The sequence below is a fragment of the Protopterus annectens genome, chromosome 2.part2 (genome assembly GCF_019279795.1).
Source record: "Protopterus annectens isolate FY-2018-M chromosome 2.part2, PAN1.0, whole genome shotgun sequence".
NCBI classification, from domain to species: Eukaryota; Metazoa; Chordata; order Ceratodontiformes; family Protopteridae; genus Protopterus; species Protopterus annectens.
Genome location: NC_056730.1, coordinates 164,637,551 through 164,662,400, shown reverse-complemented (window position 1 = coordinate 164,662,400; position 24,850 = coordinate 164,637,551). Strand labels below are relative to the sequence as shown.

The 24,850-nt window shown below is 39.7% G+C and overlaps 1 protein-coding gene across 1 annotated transcript in view; it reads right to left on the bottom strand.

The window, feature by feature from the left end:
- Positions 1 to 24,850, bottom strand: part of LOC122795579 (metallophosphoesterase MPPED2-like) — a 545,143-nt gene that overhangs the window by 21,021 nt on the left and 499,272 nt on the right. Inside the window, exon 6 of the mRNA XM_044063827.1 lies at positions 20,035 to 20,264. Within this exon, the coding sequence (XP_043919762.1) occupies positions 20,035 to 20,264 (230 nt within the window). The remainder of the gene's footprint in view (positions 1 to 20,034; positions 20,265 to 24,850) is intronic.

The following is a 24,850-nucleotide window of genomic DNA, read 5'->3' as shown; positions in this document are numbered from 1 at the left end:
GGGATTACTTTTTGCTCCAAGGTTGAGGAGTGATGTAATAGAGGACCAGAATTTCTTGGGATTTGTTTATAATTAGATTGTAATTTTAGATACTAACCTGTCTTGCCTTTTGTTACAGACTTTTTTGCCTGGATACGTAGCTGTCTAAATTTTATTAAGTCTGCGGGGGATTTATACGTGAGTCATAGTTTCCAGAGTCTATCTCTGCTTATCATTAACTCTTTTGTTGTTTTGGACAACTAAGGTGCATGGTTGGTTTTAATTCTTTTTCTGCAAAGGGGTTCAAGATTGTTTAGGATATCCAAAAAAGTTGTACTGAAGTAGTTGATTGCTTCATCAAGAGAAAGTGTTCTGAGGGCAGACCAGTTTATATTTTTCAGTATGTTGATAAATGCATATTGGTCAAAGTTGGAGAGTTTCTCTGTAATGATGTTCTTTAAGAAGGTGAGAGATTCTTCTAAGGACAAAGGCAGGGAGATCATGACTTAGTGTAGTGTATCAGAGAGAGTACCTATGTTAATGCACTCGCTGGGGTCAGAAATCAAAACCCAGTCAAGGATGAAGCCCTGAGTGTTGCTGTTAAATCTAGTGGGAGTGGTGATGAGCTGAGTAGAGGTAAGTAGATTTATACTAGAGGATGGGAATTCAGAGATAAAGTTTTGCCAGTTAATGTTAACATCACCTAGAATGATAGTTTCATTTTTTTGTAGTTTTTGTAATGCAAAAAAGTATGTCTTACAGGATAGGAATATTCAGACCAGATGTAATATACATATTACTGTAATACACACATGTTTGGTATTGTTGACTTTTTAAGAATGTAATAAGTTTGGCATTATGAAATTGAGGGAAAGGACTGGTATAGGGAGTCATTTTCTAAGAAATAAGACAGGAGCGCTAAGTCTCCAGCCTCTTTGAGTAGTCTGTTTGCTCTAATGATGTTGTAACCAGGAAGGAGGATCTCAGAGTCTTTAATGTTAGGTTTGAGCCAGGTCTCACTGGCAGCTAGAATGTCAGGAATATTATGGGATAAGAAGGCATGGAAGTTGGTGATTTGTGTATGTGATGTTCTTGACCATCAGTTCTGAGCAGATTTGGGTGTTTCCCCTTAAACTGCAGACCTATGTGAAGAAGGCCTTAGTAGATGTGACCAATTTGGACTCAAAGTTAGCTTTGGAGCACTTCATTAATACCCTTATTTGCATGTTTAGGCCAAGGAGAGACTGCTCTCAATTTGGCACAGCTATTTTTAATTAAATGGGATTCAATGCATTGCATATTCATTGAACATTGTATTTGATTATGCTTTTGTCAGACATATGTAAATATATGTACAGAAATACATGTTTAAATATTCACGCAATCATTCTTTTTTGTGCAAAAAAAGATGGTGGTGCAGGTCAATTATAATGTAATTCCTTAGATTTATCTTTTTTTATTGCTGTGAAACTGTGGTGTTAGTATACAAGTTTCAGAAGTGTGCAGATAGAGCCCCCAACATTACAATAGTTAAACAGTTTTTTTTTTATTTACATTTGTTTTCTTCTTAGGATAACAAAAGTGAGTACTAATCCAAATGAGAATGTAGTATTTACATTGCAATCATTACATCTATATAATTTTTCATATTTATTTTTGTGGAGCGTGAGTCTTGTTTTACTTTTAGAGTTAGAATACTTTTTGTGGAGTTTGACTTTTGTTTTAGTTTTAGAGTTAGAAGAACTGTGATAAAAAAATAATATGACGAAGTTGGCCTCAAGTTGGGTACATTCAGGCCAATAAAACCATCAGTACAGCAAGATTGGATTCTTTGGTTATATGTTAGAAATAAGGAGCTTAAAACCAAGCTTGATGTCCACAAACACTAGGATGCTTGCAAAATATCCCAAAGGGTAACAAAGTCACACAGACCATTTAATAAAAACTGCAAGAAAAACTCAGTCAAATTAGCACCTTCACTTTTTAATAACATAAACTTCCTGTAGTGGTGGCCCATGTGATGTATGCAAATGACCACCATAAGGATATGCTAGTGTTTCAGCAACATGGCTTCTGAATGCCCATGATGTTTTACTTTTTAGATGTAGAGTGTATGTCATAATATCTAATAAACACACACACACACATATGTGTGTATGTGTGTGTGTATATATATATATATATATATATATATATATATATATATATCTATAAATATATAAAAATATACATTTCCTTTTTGTTAATGGGGATTGTCTGACTAGGTAAAGACCTCTTTTCAGTAGTGTACTAGAGAAAAGCTTCAGATGAGAGAATTAAAACAGAAAAACAGTATTATCTTTAAGAATTTGATCTAAAACAAGCACTAACAATTTATAATTATAACTTGCAGTTACAGGGCTTTTACATACAGCAGAAAGAGATTCATGGCGATTCTAGCTTTGTGAAAAGGAGTTATGGGAGGAAGGAAGTAAAGGTATGAAGTGCCATACTGGAGGCAGGAGTTAAAGAATATTTGGAGAGAGAGACAGAGTTATGAGAGATACTATAGCATGAAGGGCATGATGGATGAAGGATGACAAGTAGGTACGAAAGTGTAGATGTCAAGTGGCGATACACATAGAGGAATTAAACTGACACTGTACATAGAAGGTAGGGGTAACGGTAGAGGAAACAGAAGATGTTTTGGGGTAAATGAAGGGAAAAAGAAGAAAAGTGGAGTTTGGTGAGTGGATTGTTTTTGGTAAAAGATGGCTCAGAGAATGTTTATAAGATTAAGGAGGAATAATTACAAGAAGCAGGGAATGGAATGAAAGCAATGGGGACAACTACAAGTTTGATGGGGGCAGTGATCAGGTGTTAGTACAGCGGCAGTGACATGTAGAAATGAGATATACTTTTAGGTTGGGTTGGAACTGCATGTAGTTTGTTTCAATAGTGAGATGGGGATGGAGAATGTTGCACAGTTTTACAAAATGTACTGAGTATAAAATATTCCCAAAGCAATTATTAGGAAGAGGCATGACAAGGTGTTTTAGGTCTATGTTCTCTTTTAAAGGTATATGCTGTAAATTCTGAATGGCTGAATATCTACTAGGACTGCTTAAAATAGTTAACACTGTTTTTAGTTGTGCACAGTCCAGGACTTTGCTAAGTTCTATCGACTGCAATTGATATGTTCTGTGAGAGAGATTAGTACCACATTTAGTCATTTTGCTGTAAGTAGTTGAGTGTTTATTGATGACGGTTTTGTTAAGACTGGTTAGAATTGTGTCTGTGTACATGATAGGGAGGAGAACAGATTGGGCAGTTTGGAGCTGGGCTTGAGTAGTTAGGAATTGTTTTATTTTGTAAACTATGCCAAGTTTCTGGTTGGTTTTAGTGACAGCATAGCTAATGTGTTGATCAAAAATAATTTTTTTGTCAGTGATGACTCCTAAGAGTTTGATGTACTCGACTTCTTCAAGAGTGGGGGTGTTACTGGTGACAATGGTTGGGGGGGTTGAGTTTGGATGGGTTCTTATTTGTGAATATCATAAGTTATTTTAGCATTTAATATTAGTTTTGCAGTTTTTAAACTGTATTCTAGGTAAGTGAAAACTCTTTTGAGGTGTGTCTTGAAGTTTTTCGGTAGAATGGGTGTGGGTTATAAGTGTAGAATCATCAGGGGACTCTGTTACTGTTACACAGACAATTGTTTTACTTAGGTCATTTATGAAAATGTTGAAAAGAAGGGGGCCAAAGAATGAGCCTTGTGGGAATCCTAGCTTGTTGGGTAGGAAAGATGATATATACCCACATGTCACTATTATATATGTTATGTATATACAAGTATGCACATTTACATTTATATATGTTCATATACATGCATGAATAATTTTTCCCTTTTCTTTTGGTTGATTCACAGGTTTTATTAAACTAACGTGGTTACATAACCACTTTTTTTAGTTTTGCATCAATTTATTATTATTATTATTATTTTTATTATTTAACATTTGTTGACCCTGAATGTCAATTTCAATGAAAATTTTCAATGAAAAAAATAAATAATAAATAAAATAAATAAAATAAATAAAATTATTATTATTATTACTTCTACTATTACTATTCTTATTATTACTACTACTTTGGACGTCAGCCAGTGTATGGCTCTATTTTACACATAATGGTACTGATTCCTAGTAGGAAGATGTTTTGGCACTGTTTTAGTTGGGTTTAGTAATTGTAGAAACCCATAGCTACTAAAGTAAGGGAATAGCACACTGCAGTGCGATTAAAGTGCACTTGACAGTTTTGCATTTTCACGAGGTCATCATAGGTCACTCATGACCATCTGAATGCATTTATGTCAGTACAGAGAGACATACACATCAGTGCAACAGTGTGAATCATAGGGATCAGCACAGCTTGAGGACAGTGGTACACAGTCGCAAAGTCTACTGGCAGGACCCCCCCCCCCCAAAACCACAACAGGTACATAATATTATAGGCAGCGACATAAGCTCACACATTCAACAGAATGAGGAAATGAAAATACAGCAGAGGGAGGAGGAATATCATATAGCTCAACAACAGTTTCCTGTGAACACTCAGAACACCATAATGAAGACACTCCCATTTCAGAGGTAGTGTGCAACATTTAAATATGAGGAAAAAATAGGTTTGATGTACAGTGTAACTGCACCACACAGCACAGACCACAATTAACACTGCAGGCATCAAATATTAGTTATGGGATTTTTGCTCCTTTACTTTCACTAAGTGAATGTCATGGCCCATAGTTGTGGACTACATGCCCCTTCTTTGACTGTGCAGCCATGAACCATATACTAGCCACGGGTCACCATGATACTGTCACCAGCTGACCACAGTCAATATAGTCACTCTTGTTAGAAACAATAGTGAGAACTGCACTACCAGCATGATGCAGTTGATCATCAGACTGCTGTATTATCATACTGTACAGCATGCCACAAGCGGAAAATAACAGGATCATACTAAAGGGCACCTCCAGACTCATCCAAACAACAGAAACAGACTTTTAATAAATCAAATACTTCCTCAGTCACAATCCGTACTGGAGACAGGGCAGTCTTGAGGCTCTCCTCAACAGCTTCATTAGAATTATAATTAGCCAAGTTTCAAGTGGGTAGCCTGCATCACCCACAAAACAAAGAAAGGAGGGGATTACAATTAATAATATATTTTCAAAACTATACCAATACACAGTACTAATAGTAGGAAAAGTTTGAATTTACAACAAGGTGACCAGGGGGTATTCTACCATGCAGGAAGAGGTGTTAGAATGAGCTTGTGTGTCAGATGTGAGAATCATGGTCATTGCCAGAATGCTGGCCCAACATGTTAGTGAAGCACCCCCATGCATCACACACACTTTCTGTCGGCTGATAGAATGGTAGACATTCCTGTTCTGATATTGGTCTCCCCATAGTCCAAATGAGGCCTAATGACAATATGGGTGCAATCTATTCCACCAAGCACCTCAGGAAAATGTGTCATTCTGTAGAAGGCATGCATGGTTCTGGCTTGGTCCTGAGGCAACAATGGCAGATAAATACATTGATCCACATGAATCAAGAATATGTCAAGGAACTGGCAAAAACCTGTGAGATGCCCAGGATGTATCACCAGGGCAAACACACTGAATTCTATATATACCTGGTATCCACATATATAGGAAGATCATACATTACCCCAGTCCTTGTCTTTAGGCCATACATGCTCACCAAAAAGCATGCTATAACCTTGTCCACTCTAAATCTATCCAAAACTTCTTAATTAGCAAAGTTAAAATGGCCCATATCTGTGCCTTCTTGGCCAGTGGGCACTGCTGAACACCTGTGGCCTTGTCATAGCTAAGAACACAGCTCACAGTGGTAAAATAGCAAGCAGTGACAGCAAAAATCTTTGCAGATTTTAAAGTAATAGAAATGGTGGCATTCTGCCTTTTTATAAGGATTGTGTGCATGGCAGAGATGAACATAAACATAGACTATCAGCTGTACATAGATGAAAAGCTGCATTATTTTCATAAGATAGTTGAAGAATTTTCATTAAACCTTCATTTAGATATCATTAGTACCTCATTTGCTTGAGTTCTTCCTAAACATACTACACCTGCTATACCTAAGCGCAACTTCTGTCTATGAATTGTGTCTGAGCTCTGCTTAGGCACAGCCAATGCAAAATCTTGCTACAACTAAGTGGAACAACTATGAAAACCACCCTAACTTTTTGGGAGATTATTTTTTTTTTAGTTGCCATAGATAGAACCCTTCTTCAGAGAAGAGAAATATAAAGAAGAGGCTGTAAGACAAAACACGCACACTTCGACTAGTTCAACCGGTTTACTATAATTTTATGGATATTTCAAATGCAAACAAACAATTTGCAAATTCATTCTTTCGAACACCAAAATAAGGCTGTAAGATGCATGAGTCTCCTATAGTTAATAGGATTTATACAATTCTCATAATGTAAATCTACCATCTATTCAATAGCATTTAACCGGAATAGAGCAAGGATTCTACGTTATTATATAAATATGGCAAATGGTACATATATCTACTACCTGAACAGATAAAGGACTAAACTACAGTGCACAGATTCATTTCAAAGTTGCACTTAATTAAAAACTGCAAGAAAAAACAGCCAAGCTAGAGTCATTACTGTATAATACCATAATCTCCTGCATTGGAAGCCCAAGGTGTAAATGTAAATGACCCCTTAAGGACACACACTGTTACAGCTACATGGCTTCTGAATGCCCATGACTTGTTAAGTCATTATGGGTACAGTCAAGCCAATAAAGCCAAACCCAATAGATGTAGACATGCATATTTCACCCTCATTAGTTACCACATCAGTACAGCATAAGTGAAGTGTTTGGCTATACTTAAAAAACACAAAGCTTAAAATAAGTCATGCTGTCCATAAACATTAATGTGCTTGCCAAGTACCATCCAAACCAAAGGTAAAAAGGTCACAGAGACAAACCATTCAGTAAAAACTGCAAGAAATCTTTAAAAAAGTAAAAAGTCATGGGCATTCAGAAGCCTTGTAACAAACACTGTATGTTCTTTATGGGTCTTCGCATATATCCCATGAGCCTCCGTTTCAGGAGGCTTAAGGTATTACACAGTTAGAACTGTGGCTTGGCTGGGTTTTTCTTGCAGTTTTTACTGAATGTTTTTTCTGTGTAACTTTTACCCTTTGATTTAAAAGTTCCATTTAAGGGCATATCAGGGGAAAATTTTCATGTGCTTCAAGCAAATCTACTACCAAGAAAATGGAAAAATTAGCTGCTACAGTAAACAATAAAAGAGTTTACAAACTAATAACGTTGATGCTTAAGCAAGGATTTTCCTTACACTGGTCAGTGTCTGTTTAATCATTCTTCAGCCCCCTGTCCTGGTTTCCTGATGTTACATTTCCCTGACTGTAACTGTTAAAGAAGTTAGGCTCCGAGACTATAGACAGCATATGAAGTGCAATCGCACTTTCAGCATGCTTCTTTTCACATCATTGCTTGAGCATGAAGTTAGTATGTACAAATAAGAGGGTGTGAGCTCCACAACAGAAATGTGGGTCCCAGTTACAAAAGTATTGTTTTACACTTGCATAGTTTGGTGTTTTCCTGAATTGTGTTGCTGATCCTCACCTTGGCGCAACACATTTGTATTCACCTTTATGGGACTCAATAGTTCAAAGGGGAATGTTCAGCAAGGGCTGCCATGTGAAAGAGCCAGCACCAAGGCATAGAGTGAAATAACTGTCTTCTACCTTCTTTATTACCTTAGTTTTCTGTTCTGTCTGTTCTTAAGTGCACAAGTGTTCTTATTCTGCACTTATTACTGCTTGTAAGTACTTTATTAATTTACATGCTTTTCCAAGCATCTTAGTTTTGGTTTTAGCAGTTGTGCTTCAGGTCAGTTATTTTACATTTAGGATTTTTGTGGACAAACACTGCTCTCCCTAAGTCCACCAAGTATTCAGAGCAATATGTCTGGAAAATTCCCATCAGTTTCCCCTGCCAGTCTGGTTGACATGAGCATACTGAGACAATGTAGCAACTGCCTCATGTTTATGGACAGTCCCCTTCTCCTAGCACATAATTCTTCTACTTGCTTAACAAAGAGAAGATTGCCAGCACAAACACCACATCACAGAGTAACGCACCCACCTATGCAGGGCTCCTCAACAAAAACTTACCTAAACAACAGAGACCCCCAAAACACACTCACAAACATTCCACACACAATGCCAATCACATCGGACACAGTAGTCAACACACCACTGTCTCACAAACACAACCCATTAGGCATAACAATAAACCTTTATGGGACTCAATAGTTCAAAGGGGAATGTTCAGCAAGGGCTGCCATGTGAAAGAGCCAGCACCAAGGCATAGAGTGAAATAACTGTCTTCTACCTTCTTTATTACCTTAGTTTGCTGTTCTGTGTGTTCTTAAGTGCACAAGTGTTCTTATTCTGCACTTATTACTGCTTGTTAGTACTTTATTAATTTACATGCTTTTCCAAGCATCTTAGTTTTGGTTTTAGCACTTGTGCTTCAGGTCAGTTATTTTACATTTAGGATTTTTGTGGACAAACACTGCTCTCCCTAAGTCCACCAAGTATTCAGATCAATATGTCTGGAAAATTCCCATCAGTTTCCCCTGCCAGTCTGGTTGACATGAGCATACTGAGACAATGTAGCAACTGCCTCATGTTTATGGACAGTCCCCTTCTCCTAGCACATAATTCTTCTACTTGCTTAACAAAGAGAAGATTGCCAGCACAATCCACATCACAGAGTAACGCACCCACCTATGCAGGGCTCCTCAACAAAAACTTACCTAAACAACAGAGACCCCCAAAACACACTCACAAACATTCCACACACAATGCCAATCACATCGGACACAGTAGTCAACACACCACTGTCTCACAAACACAACCCATTAGGCATAACAATAAACCAAACATACTAGTCATTGGTGACTCAATGGTGAGACACACTGATGTTCCCCCTCACCAGGCTCAACAAGGAGAGGGTTACAGTCAGCTGTTTGTCAGGCACTAAAATCCACCACATCGCGCACATTGTCCATGTTGGTGTGAAAGATTGAGATGTACCTCCCTGGACTATATGAAGAGAGACATGACTGAGCTCTGAGACTATGTGCTCCAGGCCGATGTGACCCAGGCCCTGAGCAACATCCTGCCTTCAGCATGAACGATGCCACAATACCAACAAAAAATGATTGACTCCAACAAGTGGCTTAAGTTTCTGGTGTCTTTCCAAGGGGATCCAGCATCTGTCTGCCTGGGATGACATGGTTGACAAGCCTCGATGCTTTGCCAGAGATGGCTTCCACCTGTCACCCCTGGGGTACCAGATCTTGGCTAAGCCTCTTGCCTCCCCCATTGTGCCTTTTTAGGCCAAATCCCAAAGACAATTTTTCCAACATGAAAGATCTGTCAAAAAGCAAATTGAAGGTCATGCAGCTCAATGCTAGGAGCCTTAATCTGAAAATGCACTCACTGGAGGCTCTTCTCACATTGGAAGATGCCGATGTCTGTGCAGTCATGGAAACTTGGTTCAGGGCTACAGAGAGCACTCCTGCCTTACCAGGCTATACCTCATTTTTTGCTTTCTGACCCCAAAATGAAGTCGGGAAGACTAAGGGTGGTGGAGTCTCTATCTTCATTAAGGACAGGCACACCTCCAGACTGGTTTACTAGCATGATGCACTGGAATTACTGCAAGTGCAACTGACAGTTGGCAAGACACCCATCCAAGTTATAGCCAGTTATAGACCACCCTCCATGTCTCAGGACACCCACTCCTCCTACCCGGAATTACTTAACTCCATCAAGGTACCCCCTAACACCCTGATCCTTGGTGATGTCAACTACCCCACCATAGACTGGGTGAACTATTCCTGCACTAATGCACTCACCCAATGATTCCTTGACTTCAACTCTAATGCACTAGACCACCTGGTCTTATCCCCCACAAGGGGAGATAACATACTGGACTTGGTTCTCACTAACATGGGTAACTGCTGCACCACTCCCATAGTATGTTCTCCCCTGGTGAGATCAGATCATCAATCTGTCTCATTCAAAGTTTCTATCCCACCCAACCCCTCTCCAGCCATAACCAGGCTAAAAACTTCTCAAAGGCTGACTACACCCTCCTAAGGGAGGTTATCACCAGCTTCACATCACAGCCCCCCTCAGAGGATGCAGACAACTATGCTGAACACTACGCCAGTGCAGTATACAAGCACCTGTACAACTGCATGGACTCATCCATACCCAACAGAACTAAAACCTGTTCCTCAAGGAAAGACAAACCTGTCTGGTGGACATCCTCTATCAACAGGCTTTACAACAAAAGGAAGAAACTGTTGTCCAGGGGTAAAAAGCAACAAATCCCAAATCAGAAAATCTCCCTCCTCTGCCTCAACAAGCAAATTAGATCACTAGTGAAAAACTCCAAAGCCAATTATGAGTTGAAACTAGCCTCTTAAACAAAGGGAAACCACAAGTCCTTCTTCAATTAGGTTAGGAACCTCCATGGCAAAGCTCAAGTTTGTTCCAAATTAGTACTTAATGTTACCACATACACTGATCCTGCCGACTTAGCCAATCTGCTAGATAGGTTCAGTGCAAACTTCACCCCTTATTGCCCCCCAAAGGCCCAGTTGACATCCCTGATACTTGTCCCACACCTCACATCTCCATAGATCAAGTGTTAAAGGCCCTATCCAAGGCAAAGAACACAGCTTCCATGGGACCTGATAATATCCCAGGCTGTATTCTGCACTGTCTCCAGCAAGAAATAGCTTCACCATTGAGCAACCTCTTCAACCACAGCCTAATTACAGGCTTCATTCCAGTAGAGTGGAGAACTGTCATTGTCATCCCCTTGCACAAAGGTGGTGCCACTACTGAATGGGGAAACTATTGCCCCATTAGTTTAACAAGTCTGATCTGTAAAGCCATGAAGCTAATTATTATGGATCTCAAACAAGGACACAGGCAATCTCCAAACACTCGACCCCACCCTATTCGGATTTGTCAGGGGCAGATCTTGTCTATTGAACCTAGTTGACTTCTTTGAGACCACCACCAAGGCCTTGGATGAGGGGAAAGTCAGTACATACAGCTTACCTTGACCTGGCCAAGGCCTTTGACACAATCTCCCACTCAGGCATCATCGAAAAGCTAACACAACTCGGTGTTAATCCTTATCTCATCCGATAGGTGGCCAACTGGCTCACAGATAGGACCCACAAGGTCAAAACAGGCGCCACCAGCTCTGAAAGCAGACCTGTCACTAGTGGTGCTCCCCAGGGATCTGTCCTGGGACCCCTAATGTTTGGCATCTACTTTTCAGAGGTCCAGGCAAAGACACAGGGCCTGTGGCTGACCAAGTCTGAGGACGACTATAAGTTAGGTGCTGTCAGTGACACCCCAAATGACGTTAACATACTGCAAGAGGGTCTCACAGCTAGAAATAACTGGTGCCAAAGTCATGGCCTTAAGTTAAATGCAAAAAAATGTATTATCATACCATTCGGCATAAGCATGGCTCCTACTGATTACCACATCATCTGCAACACCGTAAGCATGCAACCCGTGGTGAGAGACCTGGGAACTCAGATTGACAACAATCTCACATTCGATCATCATGTGGTGGCAGTGGTCAGAAAAGCCTTTTACTTAGTTCATCTCATAAGTAAATTGATTGCATCCAGAAAAAAGCAGGCTATTACCTCTCTGTACTCCTCTCTCATTAGAACGAGAGTATAATGCCCCATTTGGTATGCACCTGTCCAAACACCTGCACCAACTGAAAAGGCCACAGAAATAGCTCACAAAGAGAATCCATGGCCTCCAATACCTGCCCTATGTGGACAGGCTCAAATCACTATCACTTTACTCGGTATCATACAGATTGCTCAGAGGTGATCTGTGTCTGGCCTACAAGGAAATATCAGACCCTGCCCTACTAGAGATGCTCCATATCAGTAAGTCTAACTCCTTGCGCATTACCCACTCAGTAGGCCTAAATCTAATATGCGACATCAACAAAACCTGCTGGAGAGGCAGGTTTTTCTCCCAGAGGCTGCCCTGTCTCTGGAATAGTCTTCCCATACACGTCAAACAGAGTACCTTGCTGACCATCCTCAAGCGCAACCTTGATCAGTGGATGGGAAACCACATATTTGTCCCTGGGGTTCCACCTTTGTCCCTCAGGTTTTTTTTTTTTTCGGGATTAACTCTTGGCTAGACTAGGCTTGTAAGGGACCCAAGGTCATTAGCCTAGTAACCTCCTATGATCCTGTTTTCCATCTGTATATGTGTTTATTTTTTATTTTGCAGACTTCATCTAGTGCATATTTTTTTTACTTTCTTTGTAGTTCCTTATTCCCATCCCCATTCTTTTATCATTCTCTTCCACCCTTTCTTGTGTAAAAACATGTGCCCCCCCCTATTTTCCTTACTTTGTCTTTCTTGATTAATTAGTGGACAGTCAAACTAAAAATGCTGCTCACTTCCACATTTCCTACGATATGAAATGTCCAAACTCCTTACACTGCCCACACCTTCATTTTGTCCAATCCTGGATTAGATGTGATTTATCCCCACAATAAAATAAAATTTACTTTTAGGCTGCCACCAATACTTACCACTCCCTTTTCTCCCCAATCATTACTATCACATAAAGCATGTTACAACTCACTATTTTCTGTTTTTAAAGTTACATACATTTCTCATCCCCCAGTCCATACTTTGCTGTCATCCACATCTTTTTAATATCATGTACATCCTTATATAAGCTTAGAAAAACAGTTTTAATTCATTTCTTCTATTCCAGTAGCTCTAAATTGTAACAGTTTTCTTTTTAACTGTACATTTAAATTTTGATAAACACAATCCTTCCAAGGAGATATGTTACTTTTCTTTTCACATTCATTAACACAGTTTTCTGCTAATGCAAATGTCTCAAAAGTTATTTCACAGAAAGGTTCAGTTGATATATGTGTTAATGCTCTAATGTCAGACAAACTGAATCTTAAGGGTATAACATCATTGTCTGCAATGCAGTACCTATTTATTTGCTGTTCATACTTTATTTCCATCCTCACAACAGGCCATTTCCTCCAGTTCTCAACAGTTCCAGTTTCCTCTGCACCTGCACACCCTTTTCATTCTACAGTCTTTCACTGGAACCTGCTATTACTGCTAAACATTTTTTTTACTCTAGAAACACTTTTGTCAGTCTGTCTGTTTACTGCTGTCTGCTCTAGCTACTTGCAGCCCAACACAGAGCACTTCCTTAAAAGCAGTTACTTCACTGGCTATACATGCCCCCTCTGTATCCATACCAGCATGTATAGTGTCTTCTTTTTGTCATCTACTCACTGACAAATATTTTGTCCATTACCAGACTCTTAATGCTTGACCTCTGATTCTCCTGGTTCTGCTTCTTCCATCTTTTTTTTTTAAGAGTCATCCAGATCCCCTAATGCCATAATATTCACCTCCAAACCACCTTTTTCCTTCTGAATTACAGTTTCTGTTTTCTCCTTCCATCTATACTCACAGCTCCACCTAGTGATCGATTCACAAAGAGTCTCCAAACTGTAGGCAAGGTTTCCCAAAGCCCTGGCAAAACTCCCCCTAGTATTACAGGTGGCTGCTAGCATAGTGGGACTAATCCAGTCAACAAAGGATAAATAAAAAAATGCCCATCTTCAAGTCTAAGTGCTTACAAGATTAACTTGAAAACTACAGACAAATTGGTCTTCAAAATTATATCACCAAATTAATTGAACAATGTATTTTGAAACTTTTGAAAGAGGATCTTTGTGAATTAAAGATTCTAGGCTGCGAACAGTATGAATTTAACAAAAACAATACATCAGTGGCTAATCTCAAAATATACATCTGAATTTAGTATATATGATTTATTTAACCATCAGATTCTCTTCCAAAAAATAATATGTACATATCAAGCATATTATAAACAGAATCCAAAAATGGCTCTAGGATAGATCTGTCAGAAACAGACATAACATACAGGGTTATAATCAGAGTCTGGCAGTTGGCATGGAGGTTAAGTATGTCAGATGTAGTTCCTGTCATACAGAGTTTGATTCTCTCAGCCTTCATTTGCCTACTATGTGACTGTGAGCAAGTCACTTAACCAAACACTGCTCCTGGGTTGCCCTTGAAAAGGGAATGCATGTCTAGTGGGTCTCCCTGGTTAAGAAATGTGTATTATTATTTCTGATCATAACCAACTAAAATGCGTTTTGGACACAGATTTCAAGAAATTCACCTCAAAACAAAGTGAGGTGGACCTTGACATCTATGTCAAGCACACATAACAGGTAGTTATGATCACAGCAACAAGATCATAATTCTTTGTACTATATGGATCTTCAGCTGCTGTGATGTTTTACAAGTAAAAGAGAAAGGTAGAGAGCAAAGCATTTTTTTATCTATAAAAGCTGTAAAAACACTTAGCGCTGACAGTCAGCAGCCAAAAACTTGTGTATCTTTGATGGACAAATAACTTTAAAAGCTTTGAAACACTTCAGTCTGCCTTTATCTGTAGCACTGCAAAGTGTTTCACAACTTTCAAAGCTGGTCCCATTTCACGGGGATGTTCACAGTGGATACTCTGTATGCTGTCGCATGAGACTAGAGTATAACAGCTCTGAAAGTACAAAACAAAACTTTTTATACATCTCTTTGATGTCAGAGATGCATAACACGGTTGTCTTTTTTTTTTTACTGTAAAGTATAATCAGTATGTTCCAATAAAATTCTGAACATATCGTATCACAGCTAGTATACCAAAGAGATCCACGTATGGTCCAACCCCATTTAAGTTCTACTTTAAAGATACACCACCTTGTACTAAAATACAGCCCATCAAATATGCTGACATTGGAAAGCTACGATGCAAAGTGAAGACCATCGTGGACAATAATCTTTGGCAAAACAGCACAAATTAAGATCTGGACTAAGGAAAACAAAAGGTAGTTTAATTTTCAACAAACAAGATAATGAATCTATGTAATAATAATATGAAAGCTAGCTATCAAGTATAGGTTCATAGGTAGGTACTAGGCTATTGGCCCAAGGGCCTACGTAAGCCTAGCTAGCAAGGTTCCATGGCTTACGCCACCCAAGAAAGTTATTTTCCTGTGCCACTGTCGAGCAGAGACACAGAAGTGTTCCCCGGGGTGTATTTCCTATTTCCCATCCACTCATCAAGATTTTTCTTGAAGAGTGCTAATGAAGAACTTTGCTCGACATAGATGGGTAGCTTGTTCCAGAGAATATGGAGTCTCTGGGACAGGAATCTATCCCTCCAGCGTGTCCTGTTTATTGTGGTGACAAGGTTTAGGTCCCTAGAGCATGTAGCTCATAGGGATTGGGATTTCTTTAGGTGTAGCATGTCCAACAGCTCTAGGTCTGACATATCTTTATATGTTAGGCAGAGATCACCTCGGAGTAGGCCATATGCTACGGAGTAAAGCTGGAGTTTTTTGAGGCGGTCAGTGTAGGGCATTTGTTTGAGGCCAGTAATCCTCTTTGTGAGGTACTTCTGTGGCCTTTCCAGCTGCTGCAGATGTCTTCTGAGGTACATTCCAAAAGGGGCGTTGTACTCTAAAATGGGTCTAATGAGTGACGAGTGGAGGGGAACAATGACCTCTTTTTTCCTGGACGAGAACCCTTTTATGATGAGGTGTGCCACGTAGAAGGACTTCCTGACTACTGTGGGGATGTGACTATCAAAGAAGAGACAACTGTCCACCTGGGTCCCAAGGTCTCTTACCACGCATTCGGTGTTAAGTAGATTGCTGCCTATGTTGTAGCTCATGGGTACAGAGTTTTTACCAAAGGGGATGACACTGCACTTTTTGGCATTGAGCTTGAGGCCATGGCTCTGACACCAGGCATCTGTCTCAGTGAGGCCCTTCTGTAGGATGTCCACATCATCTGGGGACTTGACTATGGCTCCTAGTTTGCAGTCATCTGCAAACTTCATTAGCCAGAGGCCTTCTGTGTTAGCCTGTACTTCAGAGAAGTAGATACCAAACAGGAGAGGTCCCAGGACAGAACCCTGTGGTACTCTACTTGTCACTGCTTTGAGGTCAGATTTGGAGTCTGCAACTTTTACAGTGTGGGTTCTGTCACTGAGCCAGTTAGCAACCCATCTTGTGATGTAGGGATTTATACCTAGTTTAGTGAGTTTAGCTATAATTCCAGAATGGGGGATGGTGTCAAAAGCCTTGGCGAGGTCAAGATAGGCTTTGTGAACCACCTTACCCTCATCCACGGCTTTGGTGACTGCCTCAGAGAAGTCGATCAGGTTCAGGAGGCATGATCTGCCTTTCACAAACCCGAACTGGGTGGGATCCAGAGTTTGGAGGTTACCAATGTCTTTCTTTATGAGTTCCATGATGATACGTTCCATGGCCTTGCCGACCAGGCTTGTCAGACTAATAGGTCGATAGTTCCCGGGATCAGTGGTGGCTCCCCCTTTGTGGAGTGGGATAACTGTTGCTGTGCACCATACAGTGGGCACAAAGCCTGATGCGAGGCTATTATTGAACATGGTGCTTAAGTGGGGAGCCAGTTCGTTCTGAAGTTTGTGTAAAACGCAGCCTGGGATGTTGTCCGGTCCCATGGATGCTGTGTTTTTGGCTTTAGAGAGTGCAACTTTTACCTGTGTAGTTGTGATTACAGGGACTCTGCATACTTCCTGTATAGATATCGGCCCTTTAAGGGGTGAGAGGGGGGGTAAAGTTAGCACTGAACCGATCTGCCAGGATGTTGGCAATATCAGTTGGTTCTGTAATTTTCATGCCTTTGTGCTGTAACTCAGAGCAGATTTGGGTGTTGCCATCTAGACTCTTGACATAACTATAGAATGCTTAGTGGCTGTCCTTGGATTTAGTAGCAATTTTGTTTTCATAGCTAGCTTTGGAGGATCTTATAAGGGATCTCAGCTTCTTACTGAGGCTGACCAGGGAGCTCCTCCACTCATGGGATTTTACTCTCTTTTGCAACAGTTTCTTCCTTCTGTTGTACAGTTTGTTTATGGCAGGGGACCATCAGATTGGCTTCCTTTTTTTGGAGGATAGCGTCTTGGTTCTGTTTGGGATAGATCCATGCACTCATGTAAGTGCTTATAGAGTGCATTTGTGTAGGATTCAGCAGTTGTAACTGTATTGTCCATCTGCATGGGTGTCATGAAGTTCACCACTTCTGCCTTAAGAAGCATGAAGTTGGCTTTGAAGACATTTTTTACTGTGGTTTCCTTAATGGGGGGGGGGGGGCAGGATGTGGATATCAAGGGTGATAAGCTTATGGTCGGATCTGACCAACGAGGAGTTGACTTCAGGTTTGGAACACCGGTCACTCATGTTGGTAATGACTAGGTCTAGGATACTGTTGCCCCTGGTGGGGGTGTGGATAAGTTGATCTAGGGCATTGGAGTTTATGAATTCAAGAAAGCGTTGAGCTAAGGAGTTGGTACACGAGTAGTTTTCCCAGTTAATGGTGGGGTAGTTAAAGTTGCCCATTATTAGGGTGTATGGTTGAACCTTAATATTTTCCAGTACATCAAGAAAAGAGGAGTGGGAATCCTGGGGCATGTTGGGGGATCTGTAGCAAGCTACAATTTGGATTGCAGTTTTGCCCAGAGTTAGTTGCACTTGGATAACCTCGGATGCATTATGCTGAGCAACTAGCCTGGAGGTGTGGATATCCTTAATGAATATGGACACACCTCTGCCTTTGGTGTTTCGGTCCAGGTTACATGGCCGAAAAGTGTGGTATGAGTTATAGCCTGGTAGTGCAGGGGTGCTCTCTGGAGCCTTGAACCAGGTCTCAGTCACTGCACAGATATCGATGTTCTCCATTTTAAGGAGTGCCTCGAGTGAGTGCATTTTGAGATTTAGACTTCTAGCATTGAGTAGCATCACCCTCAGTTTTTGCTTGCCTGTTCCTGTTATGGTGGTGAACATGCCTTAGCTTTCTGGTCACTACACAGATTAATCTACATTTAGGTGTTATGGTTAATGATGAACTGTAATATCACAAAAGAATGTGAATATGCTGAAAGTGAATAAGGTTAGAGAGTATTTTGTTCTTTCATACAAGGAAGTCTACAATTCTCCTTTCACCCGATACATGTTAAATTAGCCAACATCTTGAATATGGTACTTATCTTTGAACCTCGGTAATATAAAGCAAAAACTGGAGAGGATACAAATAAATTTTTGCCTAGCAGTATAGTTGCTCAACCTGAGATACAGGAAACCTATAGAAGATCTGATTCTGAACTACCTTTTTATAAATTATGAATTTTTAATAGAATATGTTGGCATTCAGATAAAGTTAAGTAGTCATAATTTAAAGGAAATTACAGGTGAGAAATGGCAGCAAGAAAAGTGAATATTTCTTTTCCTGCAAAAGAACTCCAAATGAAGTATTTAAATGTTAACTAGATAAAAGTTTCAAGGAGATGAAATATTAATAACTGGAACTCTTGTCTGATGAAGACTTTTCTGTCAGCATTTTGTGTCTTTATATGTGTGCTCTAAACATGTACTGTATTCCCTATTGAGAAGAAATATCACTCATCTCTCACATAAGCAGAATAAATTAAATCTTTGTAGATTGGTTTCACTGAAATGCCTGTGCATACCTGCATCTATTGCCTACACATATAAGGCAAAATCAACACTTTCACATTTCAGACTAAATGTTTCAGGGTATGGGCACTTATTGTACTGTCACTTTAATCATAGAGATTCACACTAGTGAAAACACACACACACACACACACACACACACACACACACACACACACACACACACACACACACACACACACACATTGCTCCTGCAAATCCAGATCAATTGAAGGTAGTGGCCAGCAGCTTTCGTACAATTACTTCTCCCGAGAATAACTGTATTGGCTGGGACAACTCTGTTGTTTGAGAAATAAGTGAATGGAATTTTGGCCATAATAACACATTTAATCGGATTTCACTCAAACACATACTGCTTATGAGGACTGGTATATCAGTAATAGTTAGGAGTGTTAGTGGTCCTGTTTTCCAAACACAGTATGCTTTCCCCTGCCTCAAATGCCTCCTTTTGAGAGGCATACTTGCTATAATGAAGCAAAATAAATTCTCTCTCTTTACAAAGAGACTGACTTTACTCTGATCAACTACTGCCACTACTAGACTTCCCTAAAACCATGGTGGTTGTACTGTCTAGCAGCAGCCTGTCTGTCAGATCAGATGTAGATGTATAATACTGAGCCTGGAGTAGGTGCATAATGCTGATCCTGCAGTAGGTGTATAATGGCATAATGCTGATCCTGAAGTAGGTGTATAATGCTCATCCTGAAGTGGGTGCATAATGCTGATCCTGAAGTAGGTGTGTAATGCTGATCTTGAAGTGGGTGCATAATGCTGATCCTGAAGTAGGTGTATCATGCTGATCCTGAAGTGGGTGCATAATGTTGATCCTGAAGTGGGTGCATAATGTTGATCCTGAAGTGGGTGCATAATGTTGATCCTGAAGTGGGTGCATAATGCTGATCCTGAAGTGGGTGCATAATGCTGATCCTGAAGTAAGTGTATAATGCTGATAAAGGGCAGTACAGACCTGCTTTTTGAGTACAAATTTTAATCTTATTAACTACAGAGCAACCTATATAAACAAAACAGCTAAACAATTCATTCTTACAGAAAAAAAAGTTGTTTTATAATCACCTGATATAAAAGCACTACTATTAGTTGCTGCGATAATTCATGGCCAACATCAAGTGTTAAAACCAAAAGTTTCCATGGATAAGTGATGATTAATGCATTATTAATAAATTTGTAACAATACAAACAAAGCTAAATCAGAATTTTCATAAGCTGTCTTTAAGCTGATAATAAACAGAAGTAAATGCATTTTGTAAAAGGGTACCTGTGGTTCTGAAGAAATATTGGTATTATGGGAAGGTTCTGAAGTAATACTGATATTATGGGAAGGTTCTGAAGAAATATTGGTATTAAGGGAAGGTTCTGAAGAAATACTGGTATTATGGGAAGGAACAGGCAGGTCTATTACGAATGGTAAGTTGTTAGGTAATCGTGCTCTGGTAAGACACGAGGCATTCACAAAAAGTGTCTCTCCATTAAAGATATGTCCATATCCTGTCCAAAAACATGAAAGAGAAATAAAACACTGTTAAATAAATACTATACTAATTACAATAAAATGAACTGACTAGATGTTACAATCAAAACTATGTTTCATTCTAATGTTATCTCTGACTTACCCATCTATTTTATAATTATTCAAAATTTGGAGGTCAAATTGGTATAATAAAAACATTTTTTTCCCCTTTGCGCTGATGTGTCAGGACAAAGTAATTCAAACAGTAACAGTCAAAATCATAAAACTAAAAATAAGCATTACACAAGACACATCAAATCATAAAAGTAAAAATAAGCATTACACAAGACACATCTGCATAATAAGGCCCTATAAGCAAAACACTGGAACAAAAACGAAGCATTGTGCAGAATTAAATATATTACATCAGAACAAATACTGCTGTGTTTACATGCTAATAGTCTAATATATGCAATTTACAACTGCTGAGCAGTTCATAAAAACACATTACTTCAAAAAACTGCTGGCTTTGGAATGTCATAGACAGGGAAACAGTTTTTGTCAGAAAAGTAAAGTATTTTCCTGTGTCAGAGATGTGCTGACTTCTTAGCTAACTTATCAAGTAGGTGGTATATGGGGAGCTTTGGCCAGTGCAAAAATAAGGTGCACTTTTGACAAGCAATCATGCATTCAGGGTTTTGATGTAGTGTATTAATCAAAACAGAGTTTAGTGCACAGTGTTTCAAAACAATTTCCCAAAAAGTACAGGTTGCCCAGAGTCGGATCATGGTCAAATGGGGCCCTAGGTAGGATAATGGATTAGGGTCCATACAGTAGCCCCCATCCCAACAGCTCTCTCCCCAGCCATTCCAGTGTCCCATTATTTGGCTATTTCTCCTTATCATAAGCACCGTTCAAATTTGTCAGTGTACATACTATTTTCTCCTTTACTTCTACGATGATTACAGATATTTGAATTTAATTTTGTAGCACAAACACCATGAGACATTTGCTAAGCAAAACAATAGAGTCTCACAATAAAAATAGACTTAGCATTAACAGTAAACTTCTCTGCCCTTGAAAGTCACATTCATTGAAACTGCATTGAAACCAACGTTCAAAGAAAAAGCATCTGGCCAGTGGCAGATTAAGTTTACCTTTGGGCTGTTTTCAAACAATAGGCCCCTTACACACATTTTTAGGGTCATGCACACATCCATGTGTTTTTCGATTCATCTTCCTGATTGTATTAAATTATGTTCCTTGTACAATACAGCACCATTTGTTAGAGCGTGTTTTAAATTTTTTAGTTTTGAACATTCTTCCAGTAAGCAATGAAACAAAATGTATGAACCAATAATAACAAAACTGCTCATTTCAGAATATTTCAACCATAAAAGGCCCATCAACCTTCTGTCATCACAAACCACCAGTATCAGTCAATCTGTACAATCTCTACAGAAGTAAAAATCATCTGACTAAATTCTGCATTAAGGAAATCTGTAACTAATGAAGAGTTTGCTACTAGCAAACAACTTTATATTTCAGTGTTTCATCTACAAATTCAGTGCTTGCTGCTCTTGAAGAATAAGTTGCCTATTATATTAAAAAGGGTAAGCTGTTAATATTGCAATGTACTGGAGCTCACAATTAGTTGAAAATGTACTGAAGCTCACATCACAGTTCCTTGAAAATATACTGAAACTCACATCATAATTTCTTGAAAATGCACTGAAACTAATTGTGTGGTAGTGGAGAGGATTCAGGCTCTTGTCTCCTGTGACTAAGGTACGGGTTTTGAGCTTGAGCCTGGCTACATTATCTAACCTGTCACCCCTACCGAGGGCATTAGAAACACAGACACAGACACACACACACAAACACACCAAAAGCGTGTGCTGCAGTGATGAACACAGTCTTCTTAATGAAGGAATGTAAGTTTGTGTCAGCCCCAAACTGCCTTGGTCACCAAGTGCCAGATCTGGCTCTCAGGTAGCCCCTGAAAAGGGACTGTGTGTCCAGTGGACTTAACTGGTTAGCAATTAATAAGCTCGAGTCCCTTTTTACCAGCTCGAGGCAGCCCCATATCCCATGATGTCCTTTGGCCTAGAAGGGAGGGGTGGAAAACTCAACAACAGAGCAGAATCTTGCGTCCTGTCGTCACACCTGGTCAAGGTTTTTCCTTCACCTGAGGGCCAAACAAAGCTGACCCATCAAAGGGATCTAAAGAAAGAGGAGAGGAGAGTAGGAGGCTGAAGGAACAGAGGGGAATATCGTCCTCCAGCAGTAGCAGTAACCATTCAGTAGACTCCACTCCAAGCTCTGGGGTGGGAGTTGAGGGAGGAAGGATAAACTTGTGTGGACCAAACATGCGTCTGTTGAGGAGGGCGGACTATAACACATTTGGCCAGTACCTGTGACTTAAAGTAATCTACTGACCACCTCTCTAGGTCATGATCTGACAGTCTGGATGAAGACATGGTGCTTAAAACACACACAAAAACTTAAAATTAAAGAAATAAAGAAAGGTATTCTAAAAAAATAAACACAACACACTAACAGGGGAGGGGGAGGGAGTGGGTAAAGTGACTAAAAATATTAAAAAGAGAGACAGGATTTTCTGTCAGGAAATCTAAATAATTAACGCCTTGCATCATGGGATATGGGGCTGCCTCAAGCTGGTAAAAGTGACTCCAATATTTTATTATTATTATTATTATTATTATTATTATTATTATTATTAGGTGGCCATGGTGGTGCAGTGGTTAGCATTACCACCTCACAGCAAGAGGTTCTCCAGTTTGATTCTCAACTGGGGTGCCTTCTGTGCAGAATCTGCATGTCCTACCTGTGGTCACATGGGTTTCCTCCGGGTGCTCCGGTTTCCTCCCCAAAGACATGCAGTAGGTTGATTGGACACTTTAAATTGGCCCTAGGTGTGAGTGTGTGTGTGTGCCTTCTGTGGAAGGTTGGGTGCCGGGCTGGCAACTCGACACCGTAAAATTCCACTGCCAATCATGAGCAGACAGATGATCCACTGTGGCAACCCCTAACCAGGAAAAGCCGAAAGAAGAAGAAGATTATTATTATTATTATTATTATTATTATTATTATTATTAAATAGATATAACAGCATATGTTTGAATTATCATTGCTGCTATATGGGCAGAACACTATAGCTTAAACTGACTGGGAAGAGGAATGATGAAGATCCAGGAATGATCTTAGAAAAGCCTGTGCTAGACCTGGAGAAGGAATCTAATTTGTAAATGGCTTTGTAAATGTATAACAGAGAACCAAGTTGCTGCTTCTTGAATGCTTCTAGAATCCAACCTTTTCCAAAAAGCTGCACATAAAGCAAAGGCCCAGGTATAATGAACCATGACCCTGCCTGGAATTGCCTTGTTGTCATGGGTATAACAAAGAGCAATAGCATGAGACAACCATTTGGATATAGTCTGCTTTGGCACTTTCTTCTTAACTTAACAAGAAATGAATAGCTAATCAGAGTTTCTGAAAGTTTTAGCTCTTTCAAGATAATGTCTGAGTTGTCTGTGGACATCCAGAGTATATAGGATCCTTTCTCTTTCATTTTTATGTTTTAGAAAAAAGACTGGGAGATGGATAGCTTTGCTAAAAGTAAATGCAGATACATAAAGGAAAGATTAGAGCTTAAGGAGATTCTGTCTTTGTGGAAAATGAGATTAGGTTGACCCAATATAAGCGTTTACTTTGACTTCTGCAAGAAGAGTATCTGAGTTGCAATCAGTTTTCCATGTTAAGAACCTCATGTCAGCCTGATGAGATGATTCAAATGGAGTACGAGTTTGTTCTTCTAATACAAAATTATGATTCCAAGGACAAGCCATCTGTTTTCACGGAGGTCTGGCATGCAGTACTTGGGAATACATTGAAAGAGGGGGACCCATGGGCAAACATGCTGAAATGGCCAATAAATGTTCATTGTTAGAGGTGTAAATTAAAACAGGCAACAGGATAATAACTCACAAACATTGTACAACCGGAAAAACACCAGCCTTAAAATGGTCCTGGTTCATGTCTTAAAACCAACTAAAAAATATTTTCCATTTGTTAATATATTTGAGTGAGGATGTATCAAACACCATCTCTCTTTTGTGAATGGTCCAGTCTGTGAGGAAGCTAGTGGTAATTGCCCTTTGCCTTTGCCAAAAGAAGAGATAACCACTGTTGCCTGGGCCAGAAGGAAGTCACCCAATGAATTTTACAGAACCCTTCTGAATTTTCAGAATGACCCTGGATATTAGTGGAAATGGTAGAAATCCATACAGGACCATTCCTGTCCAAGGAAAACAAAAAGCATCTGTTTTCCAGGTCTTTGCGTGGAGTCCCATGGCAGAATTTTGCCAACTGATTATTGTGACTAGAGGCAAAAAACTCTATTTTAAGTGTTTCCCATAGATGGATCAGTTCTTGGAGGACCCCCCAATTCAGTTACCATTTGTGAGTTACCGTTGTGGTCCTGCTCAGTTGTCTACCAAAAATGGAATGTAAGACACCTGTAAAGTGAGATTGTGCTGAAAAAAACGTATCTGAGGCTACCATGGCTAGTCTGCACAGTGACTAAGATATGGTTCCTCTCTGT